Source organism: Sphaerodactylus townsendi, linkage group LG07 (assembly GCF_021028975.2).
Source record: "Sphaerodactylus townsendi isolate TG3544 linkage group LG07, MPM_Stown_v2.3, whole genome shotgun sequence".
In the NCBI taxonomy this organism is placed as follows: Eukaryota; Metazoa; Chordata; class Lepidosauria; order Squamata; family Sphaerodactylidae; genus Sphaerodactylus; species Sphaerodactylus townsendi.
In genome coordinates, this window is record NC_059431.1 from 47,422,192 (window position 1) to 47,448,869 (window position 26,678).

The window sequence follows — 26,678 nt, forward strand, 5'->3', positions numbered from 1 at the left end:
GAGTAAAGGAATACTTCCAATAAGAATATAGGGAACATCCTTTCCCATCTACAGAAGAAGCAAGGCTCACTATATGTATTACTTTTCTGGTTGTCTTGTAATAGATTTGCACAATGTTTCCTGCATGCACCTTAGGCTTTGGACCAACAAAAATGGGAAATTAACTTGCCCCCCAGCATTATTTTGACATGGGAAAATGGCCCGTGGGAGGAAAGCAGGCAATCTTCTCTGCCCCCCTTAGTGGTATTCCGAGCCCTAATGGGCTCCCCATCATTTTTTAACAGCTATTCCCTGCATAATTGCAGGAAACCTGAGCGTAAAAACCTGCACGTCTAGTTTAGCCCCTAGTCTCATAATTAGACAGAGAGGTATGGGGAAGATGGCACCTGGGGCAACACCTGCTTTGGTGCCACCCCCCCACCCCCCCATGCCAGGACCTGGCGCCGGCTGCTGCTGCCCCCCCACCTCCATCGAAGTGAAGGCCATGCCTGCCTCACTCCAGGGGCACCCGGGCTGGCGCACCCACAGCTTGCCAAGTCGCCAGGACTCGGCACCGGTACCTTGGGAAGCTGTGGGCTCATCACCTGGTGGCAGGCAGGCATGGCCTCTGCTCCGATGGAGGTTAGGGTGGTGGTGGAAGCAGCCGGCGCCAAGTACTGCCAACTTGGCAAGCTGTGGGCTTCTGCCCCCCCTTCATTGGAGGCTGTGCCTGCTTGAGCAATGCAGGCGCAGCCTCCAATAGAGGTGGGGGGGCAGGCAGTAGCTGATGCTGGACTGAGAGACTGCCATGGGTCTGCTGGGCACCCCTCAAGTTGAGGGGCATCCAGCGGGCCAGGAGCCAGCTGCTGCTGCCCCCCCTCTATTGGAGGCTGTGCCTGCCTTACTCGAGCAGGAGTGGCTTCTGATGGAGGGGGCTGGCCCAGTACCAGCTGCTGCTGGGCCAGCTCCCCCACCTCCATCAGAGGCCACGCCTGCTCAAGTGAGGCAGGCGCAGCCTTCAATAGAGGTGCGGGGCCCAGCAGCTTAATCACATGGGGCACGATTTTGCACCTCCCCACACGGTTTAATGGGTGGTGCCACATGTCCTCGTGGCAGATCCGCCCCTTTAGTTAGATCTTTTAGCTGTGAAGTACAATTTCTGAAGTTAATTCACAGCATCATCACCATTCTCTCTCTTGAACAGAGCTCTCTCTCCTATGGATCACATATCACAATACATACTAATTTTCAAAGTATTGTCCCTTAGTGCTGAGATCCAGTTTATTTCTCCTTTTTTAGAGGTGGTATGGCTCCATATGTTTAGAGATGATATAGTTCTTTGGGTGATACAGTGTTAGATTTGAGAAGTTCTTCTCTTACATATAAACAACATTCTTTTTTATGGGACCATAGCAACCAGGGGAAATGGCAGCATGGTGATTTCTTGCAAATGATACAACTGTTGTACATTAACAACAGGAATTCTCTTTTAGCAGTATACTCTCTATCTAGGATTCCATTCCTGAGCATGTTATAACATATACCATTGATCAGATGAATATTTTCCCCACAAACTGTTTTAAGCATTATCCTCAAAAATACTTGTTAAATTTGATGAAAACAACCTACAATTTTCTGGTCAGTATAATCCCCACTGCTGTATGCTGTGGCCAATGATGAAGAACACTTCTCTGCATACCAGGGAGAAAGGCCTTGCTGAGAAGCACTGCTGATGGAGATAGTGTAAATACTATCTGTGTAGCCATCACAGTCACAGTTATCTCCTTGACGGCCACCATTGCCAGAAGCCCAGACAAAAATGGAGCCTTTTCCTTTCCGACCCTGTGCAAGATGAAAGAGACGACAGGATTATTGCAGGTTCTCCTTAAAATTTCTCAAGGCAGCTCATCCCTCACCACCTGAGGGTGAAATATTTATTCAAGTGTTTTTATCCAACCTTTCCCTGTAGTATGTTCCCACAATGAACTTTGGTAAACAAAGTACTCATGTTAAAAATGAATATTTTTTTTGTAAATATATAGGGGGCAAGGTTGTCTGAACTCTTTTCTTTTATTGATGAAAAATTAGGTGTCTTTATATGTGCAATAGAGATGTGCATTCTGATATGCTGAATCAAAAAAAATCTGGGGTCTCCAGTTAAAACAACATTGAAAGTGATGCTGTTTGAGGGTGGATTATCCCCCACCCTGAAACAGCATCACTGTCAATTTTTAAACTGGGGACCTCAGATTGTCCCTTTAAATCCATGCTGAAGGGGGTGGATTTAAAAGGAAAATATGGGGAAATCTGAGGGGTACATGCTGTCAGGGGTGCAATTGTTAAGCTAGTACCAAATGTTCAGAGTATCTTTAGGAGACTCTACTGATGATACCACCCAGGTTTGGTGAAGTTTTGTTTTGGGGGTCCAAAGTAGCCCCCATCTCAGCTCCCATTGGAAATAATGTGGGATGGGGACACCCCCTTTGGGGGTCCAAAGCTATGGACCCCCTGAACCAAACCTCACCAAACCTGGGTGGTATCATCAGAGAGTCTCCCAAAAAAATTTCTGAAATTTTGGTGCTGCTTGGCTAAAAACTGCACCCCCTGCAGGCCAAAAACTGAAAAACACTTTAAAAATACAAAAAACTGTGGGCGGAGCTTCGGACATGTAATGGGGGTTAAACCTGGGAACCTCCCTTACCTACGTCCTTGCTCCAGGCCCTATCTGGAGTTGGCAACCCTAACTTTTTCCCACAGGAAATAGCTCCAAGTAGAATATTCCACCCCCCCTGCACTTGCCTTGCACAAGAATTACAGATGAGGAATAAAAAGAAACAAAGAAAGCTGGGAGGAAGAAGAAAAAGAAAAGGGATGAAACCTAATGAGAGCCCAAGTCCCTGATCCTCCATTGGCTGTGGCTGCTGTTGCTTCTGTGGAAAATCTTTTCATTTGAATGAGGATCACCAGTTCCAAGCCCTACTTTACAATGGCACAACGCATTTCTGAAAAAGTTGGATGGCACTAGGGGAAAAACTGGTAGGTGCTGTGATACCTATGGTATGCATGGTATTCCCCCCTTCCTGATATTTGTATGTGTTGGTTTAGTCTGATAGGGATGCATCCCCTATTAAGTTAGTTCTGTTGTTTGGTCCCAAAATCTGTTGTTCCAATTCCTATATCTGCTAGTAAATAAATATATGCTGTTTTGAACACACCCATCACTCCTTTGTGAACCTTACAGCAGGAACCTAAGTACTCTATTCCTGACTCTATTCCAAAATAAATATCGCAGTGCCCATGAAGACCATATTGGGGGACTTGGTCTTGGAGCTAAGGGGAAAAGGTTAGTCATAAGTCCTGGGAAAAAAAGCGTTCCCAATTGCCGTGGTCCTGCAGCCTATTGCAGGAATAGTATTTTTCAGAAACAAAAGCAATCTGAGTTCTGAGAACTTCCGAAACACAAGAATGCCTCTTTGAGGAAAGATATCTGAATCCCTAGCAATACATGAACAAGTGCAGTTCTACTGTATTATTATCAGATTGGGAAATTTTCAATGTGCATATCATGGATCAGGGTCTGTTTCCTGTCATGAGGGATCATTTTAAACGGATGACTAAACACTATAAAGCGTGGGGAACATTTCCTTCAAAAACAGCTTTATCCACTATTGCACTTACAAGCATCATACAACTCTTAGCACTGTGGAATTATTACTATGATTATTATAATTTTTGCTGTTCAGTCCTAGTTCATATACACGTATTAGTCAATGCTGAAATAAATTCAGATAAACAGCCTGTAATCAATAGCAATGATTTCTCCAAAAGTACACTAAGGTCTTCTGACACATAAAAACACTACTTAAATTCCAGGAATTAATTTCATTTCCATGTACCACAGTCACAATATTGCTAATTAATTAGCTGCATGACTAGATATAATTTAAGGCAAGGACATTGGCATTTCAAGGATTCTGTTTTGCCATGTACTTTTCAAGGAGATAATAGTAAAACTGGCAAATGATATTTTCCTGTTGCTTCAAGATCCATGACTCTCTTATAATTAACATCAGGGACCAACCACCCACCGTAGTAGTGTTGGAGTCTTAGTGAGTTGAAAGCAGATATAAAAATGCAAGGCGGCCATGGGATACGGAGAGAGATGGGAACATGAAAAATAGCGGTGGAATCTTTTAGCCTGGTAATAGCTTTTAGCAGAGAGTGTCTACAAAGGTATATACTTTTTAAAAAAGCATTAATAAATGCACATTATAAAAACAAACAAACAAAAAGTGTGGTTTCCTATTAATCTGCCTAGCCAGATTTCCAAAGTGATGGTTCAAAGATCTCTCTTGCTAGATTCAGGATGTCAGGAATCTGGGAGGAGTGTGGGACATGGGGGGGGCTTCTATTAGCAAAGGCACAACATCACTTCTGGGGAAAGCTGAGAACTAACACCAGGCCTCTAAAAACGGCTGGAAACCTTATGGGTAACATTACATCATACTGAAATATAAGACCCTCTCCCAAATTTGTTGTTTCACTTATAATTACCAAGAACAATTCTGCTAACTGGCAACAGGATGAAAAAAATTGTACAAGGGGGAAACTCCCTATGGTAGAAGTCTTTTTTACTATATAAGGTTTTGCCCAAATACCAGAGTGTACCCATCTCATCAGCAACATGATGATGATGATGTGCCACCAGGCCTCAGTTTGCTGCTGGGAAGTCCCCCTGCCGGCTGGCTTAATGGCACTGGGGAAGTGCCCCCAAAGCAAAGCTGGTCTGGCAACCCTATATGAAACTAGTACCATAATTTGATTAAGACCATTTATCCATTTTAGCCAGTATTCTCTCTCTGTGTTTATATATATATATATAAACACAGAGGCATACATACGCATTCCCAGCTATCTTAATTATAACTGGATTATGTGTGGATTAGAATGTAATGCGCTAAACCTTGGCTTGTACAAAAAGACAAATGCCATATTCATGAGGCAGGAGATTTTGCATTAATATTTTATGGGCACTCTTTGCAAAAATTCTCATTAGTATTCAAAGCCAAACAAATAGACAAAGCCATAGAGAAGAAAGCTGAAAAAAGGAGGAAGAATGTGAGAGACAGAAGAACGGGCAGAGACAAAACTTTTTAAAAAGACAGTGAAGAAAATGGTTTCCTAAACACTGTTAGGTCTTTGTTCTGAAAATGTGTCAAACCCCTCTCCTCCTATGTGTCTCTGGAGGATCTCTGAAATGACAGGGCAGGCAAACAGGCAGGCATATGTTGCCCCTATAACATCCAGAGAAACTACATTTTCTAGCTCATGCGAGGGTTTTTTTGAAAAATCCAGCCAGCAACTCTAATCAAAGCCTCACCTTTTTGATCCCATATTCAAATGCCTTCTGTGCCAGGCGGCCAGGCCCCTCGACAGTTTTCCCATCATCATTTGGGCCCCAACTGGCACTATAAATATCCACATGATCTGGATTGAACCCAATGGAACTGGCTTCGATGGCATCAGTGACTATTCCATCCAGCATTCTTATGCCTTAATATTAGAATGGAAGAGAATGGCAGAAATCAGTCCTTATGTCAGGATGACTTTTCATTTTCATAATAAAACATCAGTTGTTAGCATGTAAATAAAAAATGGCACTGTGTCTTCTATTTTACAATGCAATGGTTTGAAAATATTAGGCTTTCTCAGCAACAGGGGAGGGAATATTCCAGCATTTCTACTGACATCTTCCTCTTTGCTTGAGAATCAGGCTGCTTGCTGTCTGTCTAGCTTGAGACAGGCAGCTACTTCACTTAACAGGATGTGAAGATGTGAAGTAGGCTGTCAAAGTCAGATTGGAAAGTAACATGACAGATAGCTTCCAAACCAGCTGAGAAAGGGAGGCTACTAACACAGAATTTAAATCTGACAGCAGCCTGCACAATCATCTGCTATGATGTACTTGTCTGGTTTTCATTATTTTTTTAACATTTTCATTAATTTTTTAAAGCAAAACTCTTCTGTTAAACAGCACGTCTGTTTCAGAAACCTCTGTTAATCAAGATTTTTTTAAAAAAACTGGCCAGCTTTTGTGTGAAAAGAGTGCTGTGTACAACATTAACAATAAGTGAAAGATGAGCAATTGAAGTGAAGGCACCAAGATCAGTTGGAAACATGGCTGACATTATTTGGAGAGCTATGAGGAAATAAAATTGCATTCACTTTACAGCTAGATTATTTTCTTGACAAAGCTGCAAGCCAGTCATTCCTGTATTCAAAATACAAACATCCTCCCACTGTGTGTTATATCCATGTCTCAAAGTGGATCAAGTCATGCTTAGCAGTTTAGAAAATATACCTTAAAAAAAAGAGTTGCCATAGTGGTTACTATTATTATATATTTCTTATAGGCACAGGCAAGTATGTCTAACGTTTAATAAAAAGATTAATCTTTCCATCGATTTTTCCAGTTGAAACCCAAAATCAAAACATTAGAAAACTAAATTTTCAGTCAACAAAAAGGAAAAACAAAAGGAGATATGTTTGTCCCATAATCAGGGTAGGGGAGGCAAGTCTGCATATATCTCATAGTGTAAACAGTAAAACACAATTCATTTATTTAGAGGATTTATTTAGAGAACTCAACTAGCTCTGAAAGGGGTCCAAAATGTCAGCTCAGTAAATAGAATCTGAGGCTATGTGGCCCTGGTGCATCGTTTGAGGCACTGCGTCAGTGCCTACCTGGCACCACACGTTGAATTCTTCAATGTCGGATGACATTTTCTTACATCTTACATCTCTGCACATACTTCTGAGAATGGATCAGAGATACTGTGACCAAATGTGTCTGTAGTAAAAAAAATTGTGAGAGGCTGAGCAGGGCACATGCCTATACTACAAAGCTATTTTATCCATCCATGCAAGGTTAGTAGACAAGGAGGAGGAATATAAGCCATAATTGTCACTCAGCGCCACTACCCACCAGACAGGAAGTTCTTCAGTCCTTAGAATGGGGCATAAGGAGTCAACAGTGCCAGCTCTTTCTTTGCCCAGAAATAATCTGTTGTGGAAGAATCCTATGGGACAAAGCATTTGGACTGATACTAAAGCTAGAGCTGGCAAAGGCCAATGAGGTTTTTCTTCAGGAGGTATTGCAGGGTTGCAGTGTTGGCACAGTGGGACATGGGCTATGTTGCACAAGTTCTGAAAACCCTAAATGCAATTAATTAATTTATTTAAAACATTTCTTTGCTTCCTTTCTGCCTTGTGTAACTCACTGTGGCATATAATATAAATATAGCAGTTATAAAACCCATAAGAGATTACAGCAGAGGAAGAAGAGGAAGAGGAGGAAGAGGAGGAAGAGGAGTAGTAGTTTGGATTTATACCCCACCTTTCTCTCCTGTAAGGAAACTCAAGGTAGCTTACAAACTCCTTTCCCTTCCTCTCCCCACAACAGACACCTTGTGAGGTAGGTGGGGCTGAGAGAGTTCCCAAGAACTGTGACTAGCCCAAGGTCACCCAGCAGCAATGTAGGAGTGCGGGAATACATCTGATTCACCAGATAAGTCTCCACCACTCAGTTGGAGGAGTGAGGAATCAAACCCAGTTCTGCAGATTAGAATCGACCTGCTCTTAACCACTACACCATGCTGACTCTCAAGGATAGGGCTTGATTGGTTGTATAGTACAGCTATGGCAAGACTACTTCATCATGCATGCAAATTCATTCTACATTCCTTCACCTATGTTTAAGGATCCCAGGAATAAATCCACTGGGTTACCCCACCTGATCCACCACAAATAGAGATACACAACTAGTAAGTGGTCATGTTATGAAACTTCTACTGAAATACATTAGAATGGAGCAAGAGGTGTAGGAAAGGCCATAAACTGCTTTTGCATGCAATTGTTGTAAGCCGTTCAGCCACAAAACATAACACAGACAGAATGTCTGCTTGAAAAACTTATCCTCTTCTATTTAGAATTGCCAACCTCCAGGAGGGGCCTGAAGATCTCCCAGAATTACAAGTCATCTTCAGACTTCACAAAATACGAATCTATCATTTATTTATTTAAAACATTTATTCCACTTCTCCTGGAGAAAGTGGCTGCTTTGGAAGGTATCGTGTGCTATCAAGGTTCCTCCCCACTCCAAACCACGCTCTCTCAGGCTATACCCACAAATCTCCGGGTAATTCCAAATCCAGAATTGGCAACCCTACTCCTAATCAGGTTGCTCAGTTTTGGGCTGTCTTGTTCAGGACAGCCAGAAGCACTTTAGACAAAGGGAAAACTCTATTAGCCTACTGCCTAACAGGCTAAGCTACAATCTTACCTCTGCCATGAACTCACTAGATGGGTTTGAGGGAGCTGCTCTTTCTCAACCCTCCTCCATCTGCAATATAGGGACAATCATACTGGCCTTTTTTTACAGGGGTGTTGAAGGAATTACAGAGAGATCATTTATGTAAAGCACCTTGGATGCTAAAAGTGCTACATATGTAGCAATTATTGTTATTAAAAATCAAAATATTGCTTGTTTTTCTTACCCCCAACTTTGGAATTGTATGCAACTCCAACTCCACATTTTAAATTGTTGGCTTGCATGGCAATCTCTCCTGCACATCGTGTTCCATGTCTGCAACAAAATCACCAACCCAACACAGATCATCCACAAATACTGTTGTTTAATGAAGAACATTCACTTGAACATACTAGATTGTGATGAACCCTGCAGGGATCAGTTTGCAATGCTTGCACAGCGCAAACCAGCGTCATTAAACTCAAATTTCTGAAGAGAATGACAAAAACGCACCTTTAGAATAAAGCATGCAATTTATTTGAAGCACATATTTTCAGTGACCATGTAAACAGATGACAGAGTTTAAATGAACATTATTATTCATTATTTTGGGATTTCCAAATCGTGGATCCTTATGAAAAAAGCTGCCGTCGTATGCAGTGGAACCACTGAATGTTGCTGGTCTGAATTACATTTACATATTAATAAAGAATAGATATGTATGCTGTGATGGTAGATTCTAAAGATAATGCCATTTGAATCTGAAGATAATGGCCTCTTATTGCTAATAACTGCTGCAGCTCAGAGAGATGTTTTTTTTTCAAAAGTGCAGAAACATTTATCCCTTTACAACATCCACTCTAGTGATATTATTTCAGTTATAACAGAATCAACAAAGTGCATTAAATATCATTTTGCTTGATAGATGCTGGTGAACCATAGCATACATTTCTTATTGTGTCATTACCAATAGCAACATTCTAATTGGCTCAGAACACCTACTTGTTCTGGAATACACATTTGAAATGAGCTAATCCTCTTCTCCTTTCACTTGCCTTCTCAAGCTAACACAAAAAGCATTTTCAATATGACGATAAAGGTTGTACTTCATTGGGCAGGTTGCAGAAAGGACTGGGTATCGCAATTTGAAGAAAAAGCAGGTGCAAGTTATTGTTGCCATTTTAGACTCACAGATTGAACCACCCAGGGCATATCTATATAACAGGGGGCAACACCATCCACAAGCCAGGCACCTGGCTACAGTGCCGCAGCTGCGCCCGGCCACCTGATCCAATGTGCAACAGCCTCCCTGCTGCTGGAAACCCTCAATGGGCCACAGTGTAATGCCGGAAAGGCCGGGAGGGAGCCAACTAATTGGCTCCTTTCCTGGCCACACCCCATCCCCTCTGTCCTGTTGGTGGCTGGGATATGTTCCAGCACTGAGGGGGGAGGGGTGGCGGCCATATGGTGGGATCGCTTCTCCACCAGGGTAAGTGGCCCAGGGAGGGCACATCTGCTGGTGCGCTGGAATGCCTCTCCCAGAAGTGGATCCCCTGGGGCTCTTAAACTGTTTGAATGACCATATCCATTTTATATGGGAACTGTGAGTTGGCTAAGTTTCTCTAAAGGAAGATTTTCACCAGTATCAGTTCAGAAATCTGTAAGATTACTTTGGGCATGACAACTGCAGTGGTATAAAACTAGTAAAAGTCTGTAGCAGAACAGACAAGGGGCGCTGATGGTTGACACTGCACCCTGGGAAGAATTCCTAGTAGTAAATCACTCCACCCCCAAAGTGATAAAAAAATGTTGGGAGTGGGATAAAAGGCTTGGTTCAGTGAGGGAGAGAGAAATCTCAGCAGGAGAATGGAACATTGCAGATGACCCACAGGGATTTTTGTCAAGAAGACTGCCCTGTGACAATCAATAGTGGCCACACCTTCTAGCAACATTTGCATTGGAGGCAATCCTCACTTAGTATGTCATTGGTAATATCTGTACTGAATATCAGGCTGCATTGTTTCCCAGAAAAGGGTACCCCAGTGTGACATAAATAGATACAGGTCACTTGTCATAGCAGCAGTAGCCTACATATAAAGATGGTCCTAAGCATCTGGGTAGAGTGCTGTGGATGTTTGGCTGTTAGCCAATCATGAGCTTAACTTCTCCCTTCAGCTGGAGAGTAGCAGGGTTGGGTGCCCAGCGGACTTTGTGCCTAGGGTTGGGACTGTGCTGCCTAAAGCCATGTAAGGCAGAAGGGCCACAATGTTTATAATGAAGCTATAACCATGCAATGATACTATTTATTGTACAAACTTAAAATCATGGAGCTGGAAGGAACTGAAAGGCCATCATCTATCTTTTCTTCCTAACTTAGGATAATATATCTATCAACCCCATACAGGCCAACCACCGCAAACTAGACTAAAATGTACCTCAAACAGAAAACAGATACACTGCCAGGCCTGAATATAGATATTAGCTCCATGTAACTCACACAAGATCTGCAAGCCATATGCTATTCTACCAAATGCTCAAAGATGCAAGTTGGAGAAAAAATTATTCTGTATCCCAAATGTGGCAATTGCTTGAAAGCCATTTATGAGCAAACCTGATCTATGAAATCATCACAAGAAGTTACTAAGATTGAATTATCAGAAGAAAATGTGAAAAGATAGCCAAATATCAAAAGGAAAAATTGAAATAATTAGGAGAGGAATAGATATATGAGACACTGTGAAGTCTAGGCCCCTCATCAGTCTGTTGTGCACCTGGATGTGTGTATAAGTTTACTGGTATGACTTCCATTATTCCAAGATACAAGCACTGTGCACATATGACAATGAATACATGTACACCCTGCATGTGTTTGTATGTCTGTCAGAAAGAATCAACATGTGTTCACTTTATAATTTCAATCACACCCTGACATGCATTGAATGTAACTTGAGATTTACTCAGAATCATAAAGAAAAACAAAGTAGAAGACTTAGGATTGGTTTAAGGGAGGCCTTCTAGTAGTGATTTTCTCCTCAAGCTTGCAATTCTGTGGCTGGCATCTTCAGAGGATCCAGCCACAGATGCAGGCGAAACGTCAGGAGAGAATGCTGCTAGAACATGGCCATACAGCCCGGAAACCACACAGCACCCAAGTGATTCTGGCCGTGAAAGCCTTCGACAATACAAAGTGCATACTGTACACAGAATACTCATGTATTCATTACATTAGCGGGTCTGCCAATGCCACTGCGTTGCTGTGGCAATTGTCCTTCTCATCACAGTCTGGGTAACTCCACACAGATGTCTATGCAGGTCCAATGATCCCCAGCATAGCCTTTTGGGGTGGTCAAATGGAATCCCTCTCTTTCCCTTTTCAATTCACATCATGTTATATGGTGGGTGTCTTGTTTTTTTAGTAACAAGGTGTAACCCTTTCCCCATTCCACAACGGAACTGGGGTCCAGGAGTGCTGTAATCCCGCCTCTCCATGAGGCTGGAGTTGACACGCACAGTCCTGGCTTGGGTAAGACAGAACTGGCCAGAGGCAAGGAGGCTATCCCAGTCAGGGCAGCAGAGGCAGGGTGGTGGAGGTGTGCCTGGGATCGCAGGCCAGCTCCTCTGGGTTCTTAAAGGGCCATGTGCAAAAGAAGTAGAGCCAGTAACTCGTTGGTTCGGCCCTCACCCCAAGTGGGATTTTCTTAGAATAGAAGAAAAAGGCAAACTCCAGCTCGCTTTTAGTAAAAGAGAGCTGTGGTGAATAAGGGTGAGGAAGTGGGTAAGTGGTGGTTGGATGTGAGGGAGGGCAGAGTGAGGTGTGTGAGGATGAGCTGGATGTGTGTTGTGTGGTAGCAGTGGATGAGGCACAGAGAGTGAAAGTTACCTGCATGTGTGTGTAGGGGGGAACCCCACCTGACATCTCACACGTCAAAGTGTGTATGTGTTTCACTTCCACTCGTATTACCTAACAGTATTACCTATTTACTGTTTTCACTGCTCCTCTCTGCCCATCTGCACTAACATTCTAAGCCCTCAGGCCACAGACAGACAGGCTGCACGAACATTCTAAGGGTGACAGTTAAACACAGCCAGCTTCATGGCCTGGTGCGCCAGGAAAAAAACATTTTACCTGGCTCAGGTATGGACTTTCAGCAATTTGAAGGTCCGATTACCTGCCCGCAACAGGGAGGAACGTCATGTGAAAATTTGGGGGCGATCCATCCAGCCGTTTTGGCGTTAGGGAGTGACTAACAAAGTCACTGTTTGTTTTTTATATATATAGATAGCTTGTGACCAGGGCTACAGTTGGTTCCAGTTGCACCTGGTTGCATTCTAAAGCTGTCACAAGAGGTGCCATGATGGATCAGACCAAGACAGTAGCCATATCAACATTGTGTAGTACTGAATCCTACAAGTTAATTATTTACTAAGAAGTACTTGCTCTTGTTTATCCTGCCCTGATTCTACTGTCTGTCACTTTGATTAGGTGCCTCCAATTCCAGGATAGGGGTGCCCAATATGACATCCATGGACACCATGGTGCCTACCAGTACCTCCTCTAGTGCCCACTAAGCTGTTCAGAAAGTAGGCAGAGCCATTATAAGGCAGGAGTTGTTACTAGCCATCTTCTAACAAATGGGTTTTCGAGAGCTCTTCAGCCATTGAAGGATTAACATGACTGGTAAACACCCAGCTTTCTTTAATCACTGTGTGGTTCCATCTCCACCCCCACTCATGTTTTCTTTCTTCTCCAAGCTTGCTAGCTTCCTGGTAGATGGATCATGCTTCCAATCAAATTACAGACAGTTCTAAATAAGATAGATCAACATCTTCAATGAGGCAGATTCATGTGTTCAGTAATGTTGTCATGCAATTCTTTTGTAAAGCAAGGAGAGAGGTGTTTGGTTTTCTCCCACATTTTGGGAGAGTCATTTTGGGTTTGGTGTGACTCCTACAGCAGTCATTTTGAAGTGGTGCTCACAACCCACTCTCAAAATTCCAAAGGTTTCCACAGTCTGAAAAGAGTTGGGGTCCCTTATTCTAGTATTTTAGGAAAGAGAAAAAATTGCTTTATTCTCATTTTTCACGTTATTTTATAAATCTCTATTATGTCATCCCTTAGTTGTCTTTTCTGTGAACTGTAACTTCTTAGCCTTTCACCAAAGAGAAGTTGCTCCAACTCTTTTTCATTGTCCTTGTTTCACCCTTTTCAACTCCATAATATCCCTTTGTGAAATATAGTGACCAGAACTGTATGCAGCATTCCAATGTAGCTGCACCACAGACCTATAGACAGCCATTACAGTACTGGCTATTTTGTTTTCAGTTACTCTCCTAATAATCCTTAGCACAAAATTTGCTTTTTTCATGATTGTGGCACATGGAGTCATCTTCATTTATCTATATCCATCACAGCCTCAATAACTTGTTCCTGGTCAATCTCCATTGTTTCAGGCCCCACCATCATTTATGAAAAGTTAGGATTCTCCCCTATATGCATTTTTATACTTACATCCAACCTTATTTGCCACACTGCCCACTCACCCAGTTTGTAGAGATCCTTTTGGAACTCTTCACAAGCTGATTGGGCTTCACTATCCTAAAAAAAATTGCATAATTTGCAAACTTGGCCACTTCATTGCTTATCCTTAATTCCAGATAATTTTAATAGAACCAGTCCTGATATAGATTCCTGAAGTATTTCACTATATAGTGTCTTCTGTTTGTAAACTGTACATTCACTCTTATTCAGTTTTGCTGAAATCTCCCTTTCTTTAGCAATCCTTTCACTCCCTTATCATCCAATGGGTCCACTGTCTCCTTTGCCAGTTTCCTGCCTCCAAAGTATTTAATGAAATTTCTGTTCCTTCTGCCTGCCTTGCAGTAATTTGTTTTGCCACAGTCTGTATTCTTTCTTGTTTACTTTGTGAAATTTCCACTTCTTTAGAGAAAGCCTTCTTGCCATTTATGGTTTTCTTGACTTTGCTCATAAATCATGTTTGCATCCTCTTAGATATGGTGCCATGTTTACTAGATTTGGTAGCATCTGTATGATATTAGATTTGGTGGTATCTGTATGATCTTCTATTATTATAGATTTAAATAACTTTTGATTATTAATGGTGTAATGGTTAAGACTGGGAGACTCTAATCTGGAGAACTAGGTACAGTTCTCCACTCCTCAACATGAACCCTGAGAACCCTCTCAGTCCATGAGAAGGCAGGCAATGGCAAATCATTTCCTAATGCCTCTTGCCTTGAAAACCCAACAGGGTTTCCATAAGTCAGAAGTGACTTGATGGCACTTTCTGCCATCAAAGGATCTGACTCTACTTTCTTTTCCTTTTAATGAATTCCATCATTTTAATTAAGTTCCCTCTTGCAAAATCAAATGTGATTGTGTTGGACTGTCTGAGCAAATATTTAAAAGGTAAAGTCTCCCCTTCAGTCATATATGACCCTGGGGTACCACTGCAAGCAGTGATTTTATAGGCAAGCTGTTTTTGTGGGGTAATTTACCATTGCTTTCCTTGGCTTTTCTTTACCCCCTGATTTTACTGTCTTAGAAATGGATGGATGGCTGAGTTGACCATGAGCCAGCTGCCAGGATATCTGACCCACAGGGGGCTCAAACTCCTGACCATGTGAGTGGCAGTGCAAGCACTTAATCACTATGCTACATTGCTCCTTGATCAAATCTTTATTTACATCAATTCTTAATATTATTGTGATCCCTGTTTCAAGCTGGTATAACACTTACATCTTGTACCAGATATGCGGCACCGGCACCACTCAAGCTTCAATCCAAGGTTATCTCTCTTCTCTTTGGTATCATGACAGAAAGTACCATGGCACAGTCATTTTATGGTATCTAGAAATGTATATCTTTGGTGTATCTTGAACACACATTTATCCAGTCAAAATGAAACTAGCTGAAGCTGCCCATTACTACATAACTGCAAAACATCTAAATGTAGATTTGTGTGGCTCTGCAAGTGATATTTGTATTTGAGTGGGTATGCTATCACATGTCTAGCTCAGCATAAAACCAATTGCAATGCAAATCCTCTTAGACCATATTCTAGCATATCAGACAGGCGATGTGAATGAGCCACACAATAATATGTGAGCAAAGGATGGTAAGGTCCATAAGAACCACCTTCTGTAGTTTAAAAACCTGTGAGTTAAGTTAATTGTTGTTTGGCTGTTGCTGTAGCCCATGATACCCATTAAAGACCCAGAGAGCAATCTCAAGCATGTCTAATCAGAAGAAAGCTCCATTTTATTCAATGGGACATCCCCAGGTAAGGTGTTTTTGGTCTTCAGCACCAGTAAATGTTCCTAACAATTATCTAAGGAACAATCTTTAAAACAAACTTTCCAAATATGATGAACAGAAATTATTGATGGGTGTGATGATAAGTCATTACTCACTTGTTTTCATTTGTTGGATTGTATCTGGGAAATGGATCATGATCATTGTCATTGAAATCATAACTTGCCTCAGGATCCTAATTTTAAAAGAAAACAAAAGACTGGATTAAAAGACTACCCAGAAGTCCATAATCCAAGATGCTGTGGCAGGAAGATATGATAAGTTATGGTAGGTGCTACCAAAATATTTACCATTTTTGAGATTTGTTTTGTGCCCAGGGATATAATTTTCTTTAAAATACAGAAATTATTATGTTTTATTGAACTATGACTTTTAAATTACACCAGAAATTTCAGGGAGGCATCCATGGGATTATCTCATTTGTATCCTCACAGCATCCTGACCTGGATGGTCCAGGCTAGCCTGATCTCATCAGATCTCGGAAGCCAGGCAGAATCAGCTCCGATTAGTAATTTGATAGGAGACCACTAAAGAATGCTAGGGTTGCTGTGGCAATGGCAAGCCACAACAGAGCCCTCCGGGGATGGGGCGGTATAAAAGCTTAAAAAATAAATAAATAAATAAATAAATAAATAAAAGCCACCTCTGTTAGTCTCTTGCCTTGAGAACTATATGGGGTTGTAATAAATTGGCTGCAACTTGACAACACTTTACACACACACACACCCTTATAACAGCCAAATTAGGCAAATTACGCTGACAGATACAGACATGAAGAATCCCAGCTGTGCAGGTTTCCACATCCAAGACCCAATGCTAACTATTTGTTTGCTCCTTAGATATTAAATTTACATAATTATTGTAAACTTACATAAAAATTATATACTTACATAATTATTATAAATGTCTGTGTGATTCCACTCCAAACCATCATCAAGAACTGTTATAACAACCCCTTTGCCAGTGAGTCCTTTTTGCCACACAGGAAGGACATGAAGATCCAGTTTTGGCAAAGATGGAGACATTCTTGTGTCTTGCTAGGAAAAATAAAATATAATAAGAAATGTACATATTCATATCACAGTTATGAAGAAAATCAAATCATTTCACATACTCATTTCACATTTCACATTTCACATACCATGTGCCTGGCTAGAAACTCAACACAGTTTTTGTTGTGCCACAGAGTTCATTTTGGATCACCTTGTGCTATAGAAAACAGGAGTTTGCAATGGTGACTGTACCAAACTTTTCCTGGATCCCTTCAGTCATTGCTTTGGCTGTATTAATTGGCATTTTCTTATGCTGCTATTGTGTCATCAAATAAAAGCTAGGAATGGGTCATTGCAACTATTATAACGCAGCTTTGCAAGCCATGATCCTATACCATTTGACAGAAAAAGACACTAGTTAATTTGGAGGCATTTATATGCAAGATGTGGAGTATATGAGGGATTGTAGCACCTTCCCTATGAGGAGAGGCTGCAGCGTTTGGGACTCTTTAGTTTGTAGAGGAGACAGCTGAGGGGGGATATGATTGAAGTCTATAAAATTATGCATGGGGTAGAAAATGTTGACAGAGAGAAATTTTTCTCTTTCTCACAATACTAGAACCAGGGGGCATTCATTGAAAATGCTGGGGGGAAGAATTAGGACTAATAAAAGGAAACACTTCTTCATGCAACGTGTGATTGGTGTTTGGAATATGCTGCCACAGGAGGTAGTGATGGCCACTAACCTGGATAGCTTTAAAAGGGGCTTGAACAGATTTATGGAGGAGAAGTCAATTTATGGCTACCAATCTTGATCCTCCTTGATCTGAGATCGCAAATGCCTTAACAGACCAGGTGATCGGGAGCAACAGCCGCAAAAGGCCATTGCTTTCATATCCTGCATGTGAGCTCCCAAAGGCACCTGGTGGGCCACTGCAAGTAGCAGAGAGCTGGACTAGATGGACTCTGATCTGATCCAGCTGGCTTGTTCTTGTGTTCTTATGCTCTTATATGTCTTCTCACAAGACCTAACTATTTCTGAAAATATTAAGATGGGCATGGCATAGAACTTTTCCTGAGATTAGGAACAGCTACAGTGTTGAGGATGAATACAGTAAGATGCACAGAACTTGATTTAGCTAGTCGGTCCATAGGGCTTTGCCTTTCTTCAGATCCTGGAGACAAAACTATAGCAATTCAGTATTCTATGTTTGCAAATTGTGACTGTTCCAGTGATGGTCAGAGGATCTACTGGGACCCAGTTAGTAGCTTTAGAAATAAACCAGTGAATTTGTTGTGAAAGATTAGCACTGAATCACAGTTAGTTGTTAGCGTTCATTTTTGTTCTTTTAGAGTTTGTCACTTGAAAAATAGAGTGTCTTGACTCCTAAGGGATTTGGAATATTACCTTATGAAAATAATCTCTCTTAATACTCATGAACCACATGTTTCTTTGTATGCACAATATTTATATAAGTTTTCTTTGCCTTCATCAATTTGAATCCAAAGAACATCAGGTGAAATAGTATGGAATATAATGTAGTCTCTTCTTGAGCAAGCAATTCTTTGGATCCAAGCCATCATCCTATACTTGTTGAAGTAAGTACTGAGGCTTGTTCTCAAGTAAATGTGCATGTAATTGCCTCCTTAATGGCATTTATTTATTTATTTATTTATATTTCTAAGGCTCCCTCCCCCAAAGTGACTCTAGGAATTCAAAGCTCTGTTGTATGAACTTCTGAAACTGTGGAAAAAGCAAATGTTTGTAGTCAGTTTGACAGGAAAAGAAAAGAATTCTAACACTTGTGGAACCCTTCCAATTTCAAAACTTAGAAACACTTTACAAAAACACTTGCAGACTACAGTCTTTACTTTATCGCCTAGAAGCAAGGGCCTAAGGAGAAGATGATCTGCCTGGAGGTATATACTGTGCATGAAGTGTTTGTGTTTCTGGGATCAATATTGGGGATTGTCAAGTTTCTTCAGTGGTCTGAAGAGGGCAAGATGGAAGGCCCTGGCCAGGATGCACAACTAATTCCTAGCTAAGTAATGAAGCTGATTTATTCTTCTTGCAGAGTAACTTTTTATTATTGATTTTTCCAATGCTTTATTAATTTATTTAACAGTTTAAAACAGAGAGTTGCTGCTTTAGGAGCTGCTTTAGGAGCAGCAGTGGCATAGGAGGTTAAGAGCTCGTGTATCTAATCTGGAGGGACCGGGTTTGGTTCCCAGCTCTGCCGCCTGAGCTGTGGAGGCTTATCTGGGGAATTCAGATTAGCCTGTGCACTCCCACACACGCCAGCTGGGTGACCTTGGGCTAGTCACAGCTTCTCGGAGCTCTCTCAGCCACACCTACCTCACAGGGTGTTTGTTGTGAGGGGGGAAGGGCAAGGAGATTGTAAGCCCCTTTGAGTCTCCTGTGTGAGAGAAAGGGGGGATATAAATCCAAACTCTTCTTCTTTAGTTGCTGTTTCATTTTTTACATTGAACTGCCATTTTACTGGTAACTGTATTGTTTCTTTTATTAATTTTATGGCATCAGTTTTATTATTTATTTGCCTCATTGATATCTCATTTTACTCCTCAAAGAGGCCCCTGAATGGTTTACATTACTCCGCATTCCTCCATTTTATCATCACATCAAGCCTGTGAGGTAGGTTAGGCTGCAAGTGCGAGACTGGCCCAAGATTGCCCAGAAAGGGTGCATGGCACAGCTGGGAATCAAACTAGGCTTTCCCAGTTCCTAGACTAACTACTGCATACTGGATTGGGTCCAAAGTACTGCAAATAAAGTAAAGAACGTGAACAGGACTTCCCCATTTCCCCTACTGCAGCCAGTAAAGTCACTTTCAATTGGGGAGGGGTCAAAGGGTCCTCACAAACTCTGTGTATGTTTGTGTGGGGGGAGGGGAAATGGCCTTATAGAGTGAGAGACAGAAATCGGCAAAAGTCACCCCCTTCATCATCAAGTGAAGTGCTGTTCTATTGGCTTGAGTGCCTTTATACCAGTGGAACAGAACCTTGGATTCAACCCAATGTTATTAGTTCGATGTTATAAGCCACCTTAGGAATGTTTTATTGAGAGTGCAGAATATAAATATTTTAATGAACAAAGAAAAAACCAAGGTGGCTGCAGTGGTCCTCATATGTATACAACCTTTGAAAGAACATCAACAACAAAATTCCACAAGATATGTAATTTGGATCCTCATTGTATAAATGAAAGCTCTTACCAGGTACCATTGTTTATTCCACATTGGGTCATTAAAAAGATTTTCAGCTGAAACTCTCAATACTGAACGTTTACTTCGCTTCTTTTCATACTGTTGTTCCACCCAAGATACCTGAAATATATTTACCACATATAAAGATCACATACATTTTTTTCTGCTTTTAAACTGCCTTTGTATTGGACCCTCCTCCAAGAAGCCCAAAGTGGCATTTTTAGCTGCACAATATTTCTTTGTGGTAGGCTTAGCTGAGCAATAGTGAATTATCCCATGTTGCTGTTTTAGACTCATTTATTTTTATGAGTACACACAAAACATTGTGCTTGCATTCAGAACTCTCCCTTCTGTAGCCCATTCATATACATAAAAACACTATTTGCTGTGTGAACCAGAAAACAATTATAGCAATGACTATCACACTAATGACATACCAGTAGCAGTTATTCACAGTCCATATGTTCTTCCAAATGGCACCACAAGAAAACTGTTACTATTAGGTAATAACTAATAATAGAAAATCACCCTAATGATAGTGAGATCACACAGAGATTAATTTAGTGTGTCTATTTATGTATGAAACTGAAACATCCAATTTATTTGGAAATAGTTTTATTTATATTACTAGTTTTCCCCTCTCTGTATGGCTTAACATTCAGAGTTTATTTTTAGAAGATGCATGCTACTGCTCAAACTTCCCTGAGGATAAACCCTCTGAACTAGTAGTTATGACCAATAATCAGGAAGTGTGGTACTGTGTAAGAGAAAAGTATTCTACACACACCTATAAGCATTTTACCTTTCAGCTTCTTGACAGTGAAAGGGGAAAAGTTCCTGTGAAGTTTCAGGGTTCTCATCGATGCCTCACTTCACACATTCGAGGATTTAGCCAGAATAGTGAGAACAAATTCTGGAAAGAAGTCTTTAACTTCCAACCCACCAAATTCTGATAAAACCATCAATTGTCATCAGAGCTTTACTTTCATAGTCTTTAGGCTGCCATGTGCTACATCAATTCAGCACAAGGAAACACTCAGTGATTCCCAAGCTAGTGATCATGCCTCCAGCGACACTGGATGCTGGAGTGGAAGCTCTCAGTTGATGGAAAGTTTCTACATGGCAGTCACTGGTACACATTATATCCCCAGAATGGCAGGACACAACACAGAAATAGCCAGGATGATGCAACATGCACATGATTGATTTTTATTATGACTTATGCCCATCGAGATTCAAGACTGAATGAATATCCATCATAAGATCATGCCTTATATCTATTATCTGACAGACATTTGCTGTCTTGTTTAAAAATTCCTGCAGCAAGTTGTAGAAGTCACTTATGAAAATCTTCCAGCAAAGTAGGGATCTTCCTGTTCAGTAACACTTATTGCTGTTAGCACTGGGGTCATGAATTTATTAAATGATATATTTCACTGTTACATTTCTTTGAAAAGCATTGAATCACATTTTTATACTATAATTCCATCCTAAAGTGACTGTGCAACTCTGTTTAGGACGGCACTTCTTAAGTCTAATTCCCAATCCATTTTGCACTCCAAAAAACAAGAGGTTTCCTTTTGCACACGTAAACATTGTAATTTAATCCATTTGAAGTAAGCTGCCCTTCATCTAACGTAGACTTTTAGAGCCAAGTGCCTTGTACAATTGCATAGTATTATAGAAGTGCTCTGTTTCTGTACGTCCTAATTTTGAAATTACAATTCAGTCTTTCAAGAACTAATATGAATCACCAGTGGCATATAAATGCAAGTTGGAAATTATTTTTGAAATGTCACCTGTTACATTTGAAAGTGCTACGTTTTTTTCTTAAATAAATATGCAATCATGACTAAACTTTTGTGATGGTTTATATAACAGAAAATGTTCCATAGGAATTTCAACAGACTAAAGTCTTCTTATTCCAAAATCATAAGGGTTAGAGTTAAACTTTATATAAAACTCAGGAACCAAATTTTGAAACGTGTGTATGTGAGTGTGTGTGTGTGTGTGTGTGGGGGGTGTAATAGGGTATTTTTTTTTAATATTTTGGGTTTTATATTCAGAAATCACCACAAACCAAGACTAAAGGTCCATTGAAGAATGTAGAAACTGATACCATAGCAGAATCCCATATAGTTCCACTGCTGCATATTTCATATACAAGTGGATTATTTATTTTGAGAATAGATAAGAAATTTTCTGACTTTGGAAATGAATATTAGAAGACCGACTATGGGAAAGAGTACATTCAGCACTTACACGAAGATCATCTGCGAGTCTTTTCGTCATGTGAGCAGCACTTCTTCGAGACCTTTTAGAATGGCTTTTGTGTCTAAATAAGTAATGGTTTTCAAGTGATCCAATCTGTAAAACAGGAATTTTCCAGTATGAACACTAAAGAACAATTGACAACCAGAAATGTTGTACAAGTAAGGAAATTTGATTTTGCCTAAAAGCACAGGAAGTCAAAACTCTGATAATATTTTTGAGATCATTTATGTATTTATTTTTTAAACATTGCCAATACACATTTTGTTAAGCAGTAAGTAGCTGGAAATATGGATGACATTGGGAATGTGATCTACTTTTGATACATTATTTGCTGTGTATATTATAACTGGCCTTTCTAAACATTGTTTTTCTAATCCTGTAATCTACCTGGAGTCTCAGTAAGGAAGGCAGAGTATAAGTGAAGTAAATAATATTTATCAGTAGCCATCACACCACATTTATTCTAGTGGAAATAGGCCATAGGGAATCACAAGCCAGCTTATGCTCTATGTAGTGCTACCCCCCTATGCAGTCATCTACATATTGTATATGATGATTAATGAGAGTTTGCCTGTTTACTGCATTATTTGAACTGTATTCAGACAATAGCTAATTATATAGTCCTAGGTATTATTCAGCACTATTTTTTTAAAAAAAAACACCTGATAATGTGTGCTCACTTTCAATTTCACACCTTTTAGCTGTTTTATGATTCCAAGGTCTGATGAGATCAGGCTATACCATTCTGCCTTCTCATTTCTCGTCTCTTAATGGTACTCTGATAACCAATGGATTGTTCTTCATATTTCTGTTACTGAAGAAGCACATGCCACAGTGAACAGGAAAAGAAAGAAGGGAAAGCAATTTCTGTTTCTTTAGAGTTAGCTTTTCTTCAGAAAACACTCTGGTTCCCTCTGTAAATGAACCCATAAGATTCTATTGTACAAATTTGGTTCTCTAAAGTTCTACCTCAATGTTTCTATTCAAGTTCGTTAAAATATAATCTTTTAGTGTCCAAACTTTCAGTAATTTCCAATTTAATTGTAAATGTATACAGGTGGACACATTATAACTTGAACAATGCTGTAGTATTGTTAATTCTTAGGTTTGAGCATGAGAGGTACCATCATGCTTTCTCCCTTGCAAGCAAGGCCTCTCTTCTAATTTTTCTTTTCTTCAAACACATTGGTGTCCTTATTACATTACAGTGTCCAGGATATTGGGGCAGAAGCTCTGGCTCTGAAAACAAGTCCTCATGTTGAACCGTGTTGATCACTGTTCCAGCTTATCCTCTGTCCTGAGTGGTGGTTTTGCAATGTATATTAATTGGTTAATTTGGTACATTAAAAAAACTCACTATAGAAATGTGTAAATCAATTGTGGGACATGAAGTGGTTCTCACATAGACAGAATATCTTGACCAAGACAGAAGGACTAAAGTATCAGTTGCCACAGCAACTGTATCAGGCAATAGGGTTATAGGTGGAATAAACAATCTATGGGACGGCAGGTGTGCCTGGACTTGTCTTGCTTCTCTTCATTCATTTCTACCCTTCATGATAAATCTGGTACATCTGCATCTAACCACCTTAGCTGTTGCCAGCACAATATTGCAATTATCCATTGCTATGTTGTTATAACATTCCAAGGTCAGGTCATGTTGCCACCCCAGTGACACAGGGCACAGTAGTGAGTCAGATCCTACGCACTTATTTTCCAGTACAGCAGTTCATTGCATCTGTCCATTAGTCATTACCACAAAAAATGTTACATTTGCTTTCCGCACTGACAACAGAGCTAGCCCAACAGCTGCTAATGAAGGTAATAAAAGAGATTGGACTTTAATCTCCACCTTCTCCATTCTCTGTATCAGCACCTGACTTTGGACTATGAACATATTAAAATGTTTCTTTAGAAACCAAACCAGAGGAGTTTGGTTTCAACATGGTAGAAGTCAACAGCTGACATATAGGTTACAGTTAGTAGGATCTACAAGATAACAGAAGCTGCAGTGATGCTATTACATAAAATGAAATTACTCATCCCTGACAACACAGACGTCATGGCATACCAAACCGAAAAGGGAGGTAGCAAATGGAGAGAAACTCCATGCTAAGGAGCAGTATGAAGTTCTGGGAGAGGTGTGATGTCCGTCTCCAAATCTAAGTTAGTACAGATGACTCATGTTGCCTTTCACATGGCATTTTCCCAGTGGTAGAAATATTTCCCTAATATTAAAGGACCTGGATGGGGAAATGAATCCATTCTTCTTGACCAGAGAGATATCACTAGGGGACAAATTAACAATTGGCTCTAAATGGATTCTGGAGTTCATACCTTCCTGGAAGCTAGCTGGGAATTCTTTTTCCCTAATCCCAGGTGTCTCTGGTTAGTACATGGAGGAGAAAATGCACTGTGGCCTGACACAGCAGCCTTCTCCTCTTCCCCAAACTGAGCCATGGCCAGTCAAAGAGATGCTGAGAATGAAACCTGGCTGGAGGCATTAAATGTTCAGTGGTGCCAGTCTTAGAGCTGCAGGGGTTAAGGCAAACCAAAGTTGAATTCCTGGCAGGGTTTCTTAGTAAGCATCACTCTGTTCCTCACACTGTAATTCCCAGCATCTGCTAATTCCACTCCACTGCACTTGGTATTGCCTCTGAGAGAGCAAATGATTGCTTAGTCCACTGAAGTGTATAGCCCTCTAGCTATTGCCACTAAGCCATTCCTCGGTTCTCCTACTGCCATGTTGGAGGAGTGGAAAACAAACAAATAATCTTTTGAAAGGAAGACCTAGAAGGAGGAGACACTAATAATCTTGGGAATTTCCCCAAAGATTGTAGTGACCAAAAGATAACTTGACACCCTGAGATAGGAACTCCCACTATTTTTTTTAAAAAAGCATGAGGATGAATTGAGGTTAGTTAAAAGGGACCGTATAGAAAGCAAGCCTGTCTGCGAAAGTCTGTCTAACACAGAGGGCTGTTTACACGAAGTCCACAATTGTAGCTAATTGTCAATTACATTAAAGTCTCTAATTGCACAGGGAACTATCAAGCCTTGGTTCCCACTCTGTTCGCCTTGAGAAAGTGGGAGCCATAAACTTAGCAGGTTGGGATCGGGTGCGTCTTACCTGCCCCATGAAGTCATAATTCAGCTCATCAGCAATGGCCTTTGCCGCCGCGGGACCTCCTGGGATCTCTGCTGCCCATTCGTTGAGAAACTGCCTCTCTGCCTTGGCCAGAATAGCTACACTCCAGGAACACAGCAGAACCGCAGCAACGCATTGCTCTGCCCACCGTCTCTCTCCCATGGCACCCGGAGAGTCAAAAGAGAAGCAGGAAGAAATTAAGAGGGAAGGGGCGGGGGGGAATTAATCTGCTTCAAAATCAAAGTCGGTGAAATCGGGTTAAAAAGATATGAGCTGAAGACTCTTCTCTTGAAGCGAAGTGGACGGCCGAAGGGGGGGAAAAACCAAACAAACCAAAAACAAGGCAGTGCCCAAGAAAGTGGCTGTGCTGCTGCGCTTGCAGATCGTCTCTCTAGGTCTGGCTCATGCTTGAACACAACCCAAACCCGCCACAGCCAAAATGGAAATGAGTGTTTACACGTCAAGCCGACGAAAGCGATTTCTGACGTCAGATCTCCCGGACTGTGAGCGAGATGGTCGTTCCCAAGGGAGAGGAGGAGCAGGAGGCGTTTGCTAGCACGGGCGGCGAGCTGGAAGACTGGCGTTTGGAGAGGGAGAGCGGAGGGGGTGAGTCCCGCAAGGAGCTGTCCATGGTGAAAACCCTCCGAGCCGTCCGACTCCCTGCCTCCACAGTCCGCCCAGCGCCGGCTTCCCTACAGATAAGCCAGCCGATTCCTATCAAACGATGATCGCTCTTCTATTGATCGAGATATAAATCAACATTTTCCTCTGGCTTTCTTTTTCTGGTGTTTTCTGTCTCCCTCCTTCTGAAGCTTTTTGGGTCGAACTGCCGAAGGCATTGATAGTAACCGAATTAGCTGATGGGCGGCTTGTAAACAGGGTCATTCAACGGAGCAGGACCCCCCTTTCTTTTTTTTTCTCTGGGTCGCAGTTCTGACAGAACTGATGGGGTCGTTCCCTTGCGTGAAATGGAAGGGGGCAGTTTTCTCAGTCACTCAAACCTGTAGGATGCAGTTTTACACAGTCTCCAGGCTGCACTGCAGAGATGCAGGCATTCATTGGCGAAGATTGTTCCCAGGGCAATCCCAGAAAGGGGGGGGGGGCGAGTGGAGAGATGAAGAAAAATAAGGAAGTGTAGCCAAGCCTGACTGAAGTGTGGAAGAACAACACATGCATACAACTGTTGCAATTCACTACTTACAATAATTTAACTTGATAAATATTTTAAGTCACAAAATCCCCCCCCCCCTCTGGAAACTTCCTTTAAAGTCTTTGGCTGCACTAACAAGGAAGAAGGGAAGAAGGAACTTTATTTTTAACTAGTGGGGCCCGGCCACGTGTTGCTGTGGCAATTGTCCTTCTCACCACAGTCCGCAACCCACACAGATGTCCATGTAGGTCCAATGATCCGCAGCATAGC

General features: G+C 41.3%; 1 protein-coding gene across 1 annotated transcript in view; it reads right to left on the reverse strand.

Annotated features, from left to right (window-relative positions):
* PCSK1 (proprotein convertase subtilisin/kexin type 1) overlaps window positions 1-26,206 on the reverse strand; it is a 44,764-nt gene extending 18,558 nt beyond the window's left edge. Inside the window, exons 1-8 of the mRNA XM_048503424.1 lie at window positions 25,241-26,206; window positions 22,099-22,203; window positions 19,846-19,956; window positions 16,511-16,657; window positions 15,719-15,795; window positions 8,535-8,623; window positions 5,360-5,532; window positions 1,609-1,821 (exon numbers count right to left, since the gene is read on the reverse strand). Of these exons, the coding sequence (XP_048359381.1) occupies window positions 1,609-1,821; window positions 5,360-5,532; window positions 8,535-8,623; window positions 15,719-15,795; window positions 16,511-16,657; window positions 19,846-19,956; window positions 22,099-22,203; window positions 25,241-25,420 (1,095 nt within the window). The 5' untranslated portion in view covers window positions 25,421-26,206. The remainder of the gene's footprint in view (window positions 1-1,608; window positions 1,822-5,359; window positions 5,533-8,534; window positions 8,624-15,718; window positions 15,796-16,510; window positions 16,658-19,845; window positions 19,957-22,098; window positions 22,204-25,240) is intronic.
* Window positions 26,207-26,678: the final 472 nt, after the last annotated feature.